The following is an 8,243-nucleotide window of genomic DNA, read 5'->3' on the forward strand; positions in this document are numbered from 1 at the left end:
TTTTTTTTTTAAGTTCATCATTTTTTTGTTTTTTATTAAATCACTTTTTAATTACACAAATTCTTTGTTTCTTTTCGGGATAATTTTTCGTGATTCTATTTTTAGAATAGAAAAACAAAAATAGAATGACAAAAATAATTTTATGTTATATATATCACAAAATAAGAACATAAAAATGAAAAGAACATTATTATAAGATTGTTAATCATCGAAGAGACATTGAATAATATCCGTATTGATGTTAGATTGAATAAACTTTGATTCAAGAGATTGTATAATAGGTTTTATCTCTAAATTAAAGTTTGAGATAGCATCTTTTAACATCAATAAAAGACTTTTACCAACAATTGATTGATTTAAAGATTCTTGAAGAACAATAATAATACATTCAATACTCTGTTCAAATTTACCACTGTATGCAAAAAGAAATGATGTTGTAGTGTAAAGTCTCATTCTCTTGCTTAGTTCAATTAGTTCATCAAAATAAACTTCATCCCAATGTTGAACTTGTTGAATAAAACTCAAACATTCATCAATACTATCTAATTTATTTTCTGTTTTTAAGTAATTTGAATATCTAATCATTAATGCTTTTGCATAAAGTGTTCTTCTTAATTTACAGAATGCAAAGTCATAAAAAATAGGGAATGAAGAATGAAATAAAGGATTTTTATCAGCAAGAAATTCTATGAGTTGGTTTAATTCAGAAGTAGTAAATTTAAAAAGCTTTTCATTAATAACCTGTAGTGCATAAATAGAAGGATGATGACTAAAACAATAAAAGAATACTTTCAGAATAAGTTCTATAGGTAATTCATTTAATACAATTCTAGAAGATAATGCACAACTAATATGCTCAATAGGACATGAAACAAAAAGTGTTTCAAAGGAAATAAAATTAAATCCAGTTTTAATTACCCAATCAATATATAGATGAATGAATTGAGGATATTTAATTAATATAGTTAAAATATAATTTTGAAATTGGGATGATTGAGTTTTAACAAGACACATTAAAATAAAACTAGCTTCATTAGAACTACAAGTAGAAAGAGTAGATAAAAAGTGTTTGTCATCAGCAATATAAAATTTAATAACTTTAGCTAATTCAATCAATAATAAAACATGAGTATATTTTACATTGTCTATTGCCGTATTTTTATTTTTAATAAAACAATGACAATCATTAATCAATTCATCAAATTCATGTAATTTAAAGTCCAAATTTGATAAATTTAATTTAACTAATGGAAGAGATATTGCATGGTTTAATTTACATAATTGTTGTGCTTTATGAATCATTCCTTTTTCTATATAATATTTACTAACATTTTGAATTAATGTATCTACAGATTGAGTGATTGTAAATAATTGAATTACTGATGTTTCTTGTTCAACAGTTTGAGCATTAAGAAATTTATGACAAAAAATTGCTTCTTTAGGATGAATTTGATGAATGATAGCAACACAGTATTTATTCCAAAGAACACAACCATCATAGTTGTATTCTGTAGACTTATTAATACCAACACTATCTTTTACTCTAAAATTAGTAAAGAAAGGAAAGACTCCTTGAATGTTAAAATAATTTGAATCAACTCCAAAATTGATTAATTGTGTTGGTGGTGTTTTATCATAAAGATTCATTAATGGAACTACTCCACAACAATGAACTTCATCAGTTAATCTACTAAATTGAAATAGATATTTATTATTAAGAAAGCAAATAGAACTTCTTGGAAAACTTTGACATACATCGAAAAAGAATAAACGTTGGTTATAAAAAGAATATAAACTAAGTGACATTTTATGAAAGAATCCTAAACAAGTTTTATTATTGAAATAATGTAATTGAACTGTTCCTTTATCTTTTATAATAAATAAAGACAATAAAGAAGGATCAATATCTTTTGTAAAAATATTAATACACTCTGATGAACGTAATGATTTTATTTCTAATTGTTGACAACAAACTGAAGTCATTTCTTTATCCATTTCAAATACTAATACAAGAAATGTTGCTATTTTATTTACATTTGAATCTTCAGTACAAAGTAATGCTTCTTTTATTGCTATTGTTCCATTAAAATTTAAAATTTTTAATATTGATGATGTTATTAAATCAAAGAAAATAATAATTCCTTCTGTTGATACAATAATCCCTACTCCTGCATTTCTTGTTGTCCAAATAAGAAATGATGCAATTGTTTTTGGTAATGTTTGATGTTTAAATGTAATTGAACTACCAACTTTAATTGGTTTATTAATTGAAGGTAAAACATTCAGAATTAATTCACTTTTTGATTTTGATAACCCAATTCGGGATTTTTGTTGACTAGTTTTTTCTAAGAAATGTTTAGCTGATTTTTTCTCATATAATTTTGTTTTACAACACCATTCAATTGGAACAAAGAAATAATAATAATCTTCACTCAATATTACAACTTCCTCTCCATGTTCTGTAAATTGAATAAAAACTCTTTTATAATTATTGATTTGATTATCTATTATTACTTCTTGTACTTTATATGATGGTGAATATTGTTCATAAAGATACATATATAATTTATATCGTTTTTTATTATTATTAATTCTTTCTTTTCTAATTGTTGCAATTATAAATCTTCCTTCTTCCTTAAAATATTGTGAATTTGTGTATTTAATAGTTTCTATCCATTATTTATGTTTTATTTTTCACAAAATATTCTTCTCAAACGTATCAATTTGTCCTTTCGATATTGTGATGGGACATTGTCACTTTTTAATAATAATTCGGTTTCAAAAATATGTGGATCAATCTCCATAACTTATTAACCACAATGAAATTCTTTTATTAGTTCTTTCCTTTAAATATTTCCAATCTTTATATTCTTTCTTTTCTAAAAGTTAAGATTAATACTGAAAATCAAAAACCAAAAACACAAAATACTTTTAGATAAAAAAAAAATTAAATCCTTCAGTTAATTTAATAAGGAAGAAACTTGAAAAAATGAAAATTCACTAAAAAAAAAAGAAGAAAGAAAGAAAACAAAATAAATATGAATGAAGAAAAGACACCACTAATATCAAAACCAATCCATAATAAACTAAGAAAGATTGTTATTAGTGCTGTAAATTGTTATAATGAGAATTATCATAATTTAATATCTAATAAAGTAAAAACATCAAAATATAATCTTTTCACATTTCTTCCATTAGTTTTATTAGAACAATTTAGAAAATTAGCTAACGTTTATTTCCTTATAATTTCAATCTTTCAAGTTATTCCAGGATTGTCTCCAACTGGAAGATTTACTACATTGCTTCCTTTATGTATTGTTATTATTGTTTCTATGATTAAAGAATTTTATGAAGATATTAAACGTCATAAAGATGATAAGACAATTAATACAAAAAGAGTTCAATGTTGGAAGAATGAAGAATGGAAACAAATTCAATGGAAAGATATTAAAGTAGGAGATATTCTTCTTATTAAAAGAAAAGAGGCAATTCCTGCAGACATTATTCTTCTTTCTTCTTCAGAACCAAATGGAAGTTGTTATGTTGAAACAAGTCAATTAGATGGAGAAACAACATTAAAGATTAAAGAGAGTTTAACAAGTACACGAGTATATCAAATTGGAATGAATCATAATGAAAAACATGAAATTGAAGTTGATGAACCTAATCCTGATTTATTTTCTTTTAAAGGAAAAATAATTGGAAAGAAACAAGAAGCTATTGGAATAGATCAATTAGTATTACGAGGAAGTATTATTGAAGACACTGAATGGATAATTGGTGTAGCTGTATATATTGGTAATGAAACTAAACAATTACAAAACGCAAAAGGAATTAAGATTAAAAGAAGTTCAATTGAAAGAACAAGTAATGTTTTTGTTATTGGGATGTTTATTTTAGAATTAACTTTTGCATTAATTTCAACGATAATGGGAACTATTTGGAGAGTAAATAATAAATATTATTGGTATTTAGAAACTCAAGAAAAAGTAATTCCTAATTATATTACTACATTTATTACATTTGTTATTTTATATAATAATCTTGTTCCAATTTCATTATATATTTCATTAGAAATTGTAAGAATAGGACAAGCTTATTTTATTAATCATGACCTTGATATGGTTCATAAAGGTAAATTTGCTGAAGTACGTACATCAAATCTAAATGAACAATTAGGATTAGTTGATTATATTTTTGCGGATAAAACTGGAACATTAACACAAAATTTAATGGAATTTAAAACTTGTTTTGTTGATGGAGTTGTCTATGGCTCAAAAAATAATGAACCTCCATTAATCAAAAACACATCATCTTTAAGTTTTGGTGATGAATCACATATAGATAATTCGAGTTGTGAAATACAAGAATTTGATGATCGGAAATATGTTAATTTCAATCCAACTCAAATAAAAAATGATGCAAAATATAGTAAACATGTCAATGACTTTTTAAGAACTCTTGCACTTTGTAATACAGTCACAATCAATACTCACACTATTCATATAACCTATCAAGCATCAAGTAATGATGAAGCTGCATTAGTTCATGCTGCATCTTGTTGTGGATTTGAATTATGTGAAAGAACTAATGACAAAATGGTAATTAACAACCAAATAACAAATGAAAAAGAAGAATATAAATTACTTCATATTATTCCATTTGATTCAGATAGAAAAAGAATGAGTGTAATTGTAGAAAGAAATGGTTGTATTATGCTTTATATCAAAGGAGCAGACACTACAGTATTACCTCGAACCAAAACAAATCAACAAGAAATGGAACAAATTTCAAATCAAATAGACTCATTTGCACTTGAAGGGTATAGAGTTCTTGTTGCTGGAGTGAGAAACATTACTAATATCTATGAAAAATGGAAAATAATGTGGGAAGATGCTATTAATAATGTTAAAGAACGAGAAGAACTTATTATAAAAGCTTCTCAAAGTATTGAACAAGAAATAGAAATTGTTGGAATTAGTGGAATTGAAGATAAATTACAGTCTGGTGTCACTGAAGCTATTGAAAAATTAAAAGAAGCAGGGATTAAAGTATGGGTATTAACAGGAGATAAAAAAGAAACAGCATTTAATATTGCAAAATCATGTAATTTATTTAAAGAAGATGTTTTCACTATTAATGGAATGACATTGAATGAAGTTAAAGAACAAGTTAAACAATCAATTTGTTTAAATGAAAGAAATTATATTATTGATGGAAGATGTATTGAATTAATTGTACAATTAGAAAAAAATATATTAAAAGAAATGTTAATGAATGCAGAGGCTGTTGTATGTTGTAGGTGTGCTCCATCACAAAAAGCAAAAATTGTAGAAGAAGTTAAAAGATTTGGAGGAACAACATTAAGTATTGGAGATGGTGCAAATGATTGTTCAATGATTAGAGCAGCACATGTTGGAATAGGAATATCTGGAAAAGAAGGATTACATGCTGTTCGATCATCTGATTATGCAATATCACAATTTCGTTTTCTTGTTAAATTACTTTTAGTACATGGACGTTACAATTACAGAAGATTATCATATGTTATTTTGTATTCATTTTATAAAAATATTGTTATGTACCTCACACAATTCTCATTTCTGTTCTTTAATGGATATTCTGGAACTTCATTATTTGAAAATTGGACACTCTCTATCTATAATGTATTGTTTACATTATTGCCTATTATTGTTTTTGGTATTTTTGATCGTGATATATTACCAGAAACATTAATCATGAAACCACATCTTTATAAATCCATTAAATCATTATTTAGTTACAAAACATTATTATTATGGGTCATAGAAGCATTAATAGTTTCTACAATGGTATTTTTTATTCCTTTTTCAGTATGTATAACTGAAAATAATACAATGAATGGATTAGGATTTGGTATGTATGGATTTGGTTATATTGTTTATACAATTGTTATGTTAACAGTTACCCTCAAAGTAATATTGTTTTCACATGAATTTAACTTTATCCAATATATAGCTTATGGTGGTAGTTTAATATTTTATTTTGGATGGGGATTTGTGTATGGTTTAATTACATGGATTCCTCCATTTACTATTGGATGGGATATGTTTGGTTTAATTTATCAATTAATATTAACTCCTTCTTTCTATCTTCTTATCTTACTTCCACCTTTGTTACTTGGTGCAAAAGAAATGGTAGTATTATTTGTGAAGACTGTAGTTAAGAAAGATGAGAAACGAATGAGTGAAGAAGCGGATGATAAATTCAGAAAAACCAAAAAACGATTTAATGATGTACCAAAAAATGACAAAGAACTTTTCTTAATTGCAACTTCAACCCATTTTGTTCAATGAACATCTCTTAATAAAAGAAATAACTGAATTATTTGTTTTCATTTCTGTGGTTGAGATGATAAAATTGTATCTTTAATAATGAGTTATCACACCCAAAATGAAAAGACAAATATATATAAAGAGATGATAATTAAAAAAATAATGTTGCGAATTGATGATTTGGCATTTTAAACAATTAAACCAATTCACACAAGAAGAAGTAGACCAAGTTTATACAATTAGAAAAGAAGTTTTTTCTGAAGGTGGAGAAAAAAATCTTGGACATCCACCTATGGACGAAAGTGATCAATATTGCTATCATTCATTTGGTTGGGATGAAAATGGTATTGTTTGTTATTGTCGTGTTATTCAAGAAGAACAAGGAATATATAAAATTGCACGTGTTCTTGTCCATCAAAACCACAGAAGAAAAGGAATGGGACAAAAACTGATTAATTATACTTGCGATCAAATAAAGAATTTGTTTGATGGTAAAAAAGTGATTCTTTCAGCATTAGAAGATATTCATACAATGTATTTGAAAATAGGATTTAATAAAACTGGATCTTTCTGTGATTTCAATGGAATTCCTGCAATAGACATGCAAAGAGAACTTTAAATTGATTTCTTTCTTTTATAAAACGAATTAAATTTAAAAGATGTAAAGAATGAAAAATTATAACATAGTAAATAGTTGATTCTAAATAGTCTATATATTTCTTACAAATTAAATGTTTAATAAACCTTTAAGAAGAAATAGAGAAATTAACTAGATAAAAGATTTTGTTTATTTCAAGAATTTAGTGTTATTTAATTATTAAAAATAAGATGATCTATGAAGAAATGAAATGAAACCTAATGAATGAAATAAATCAATCAATCACTTATCTTTCACCTTGAATTTATGATGGTTTCTGTTTTAATTAATATTAATCATTTTGCTTAAGAGCCATAGCCCGTTGATATAATTTGACGTGCATGAAATAACCATGCATATAAGGTCGTAAATATTCAGAACCAATGAATGAATCCATTCCAAGATCATGTAATTCTTGTTTAGTAACAAAATGAAAATCATCATAAACTGCAGTTGGCTCATCTTCTAATTCTTCTGTTAAATTTTCCAAGAAACTACACCATGAAGGTGCAATTCCTAATGAAGGAATATAATATATCTGTAATTTAGAGAAATCACCTGCAAGAACACATAATCCAGAGTCTTTTGCAATAGCAACATCAGTAATAACAGACCTTCTATTAGCTTCAAGTGGAACAACTAATTTACCATTAGATTTATTAGAGAAACGAACAATATTTGCATCAGCAGTAACTAAGAATTCACCATTTTGTGTTGTATGATATAATGTTTTAACAATAGGAATTCTATTTTGATGATAACTAGATAAAATTGGTTTTGAAGAACGTAAGTCATAAGTAAGAACATTACCATTAGATGTTCCTACTGTCATTTGAAGATTCCCATCATATGCAATTGAAGTTACATCAATTGATGTTAATGTTTTACCATTTACATCCAATTTATTCACAACTCCTGAATTAACATCTAATACACTAACTTCTTCTTCTGTCATTGGATCTATGACACTAACAACTCCACCCTCACATCCACAAAATAATAATTGATATTTTTCTGATATGTCAAGACAATTAACAACATAATTCATTGGAATTGATTCATAAAATTTACCTTCATATAAATTGATAATATCTAAATTATTTGGAGTAGCAATATATGTATTACAATTACTTGGTAAATACTTAAAATCTCTTCCTGTTTTTGGAACTTTAATTTTACATTGAACTCCTCCTTTATTATGAAATTCAATTGTTTTATCAGTTAATAAAAACATTAATTTTGAATAGTCTTCCTCAAGAAACTACACCAATTAATTATAAATTTTATTTTTT

General features: G+C 25.6%; 4 protein-coding genes across 4 annotated transcripts; 2 read left to right on the forward strand and 2 right to left on the reverse strand.

Annotated features, from left to right (window-relative positions):
* Nucleotides 1–201: 201 nt before the first annotated feature.
* On the reverse strand, nucleotides 202–2,804 carry ENU1_032890 (hypothetical protein; the record flags this gene model as incomplete). Its single annotated transcript, XM_008857350.1, has 2 exons — nucleotides 202–2,669; nucleotides 2,717–2,804. The coding sequence occupies 2 exons, from the start codon at nucleotides 2,802–2,804 to the stop codon at nucleotides 202–204; spliced, it is 2,556 nt and encodes an 851-aa protein (XP_008855572.1).
* A 234-nt stretch (nucleotides 2,805–3,038) lies between these two features.
* Nucleotides 3,039–6,335, forward strand: ENU1_032900 (phospholipid-transporting ATPase IA, putative; the record flags this gene model as incomplete). The annotated part of the gene is made up of 1 exon (XM_008857351.1): nucleotides 3,039–6,335. One exon carries the CDS (start codon nucleotides 3,039–3,041, stop codon nucleotides 6,333–6,335), a length of 3,297 nt encoding a protein of 1,098 aa, XP_008855573.1.
* A 154-nt stretch (nucleotides 6,336–6,489) lies between these two features.
* On the forward strand, nucleotides 6,490–6,933 carry ENU1_032910 (acetyltransferase, GNAT family protein; the record flags this gene model as incomplete). Its single annotated transcript, XM_008857352.1, has 1 exon — nucleotides 6,490–6,933. The coding sequence occupies one exon, from the start codon at nucleotides 6,490–6,492 to the stop codon at nucleotides 6,931–6,933; it is 444 nt and encodes a 147-aa protein (XP_008855574.1).
* Nucleotides 6,934–7,243: 310 nt separating this feature from the next.
* On the reverse strand, nucleotides 7,244–8,185 carry ENU1_032920 (nucleolar protein 10, putative; the record flags this gene model as incomplete). Its single annotated transcript, XM_008857353.1, has 1 exon — nucleotides 7,244–8,185. The coding sequence occupies one exon, from the start codon at nucleotides 8,183–8,185 to the stop codon at nucleotides 7,244–7,246; it is 942 nt and encodes a 313-aa protein (XP_008855575.1).
* Nucleotides 8,186–8,243: the final 58 nt, after the last annotated feature.

This window comes from Entamoeba nuttalli (assembly GCF_000257125.1).
Source record: "Entamoeba nuttalli P19 unplaced genomic scaffold asmbl_2576, whole genome shotgun sequence".
Lineage (NCBI taxonomy): Eukaryota > Evosea > Mastigamoebida > Endamoebidae > Entamoeba > Entamoeba nuttalli.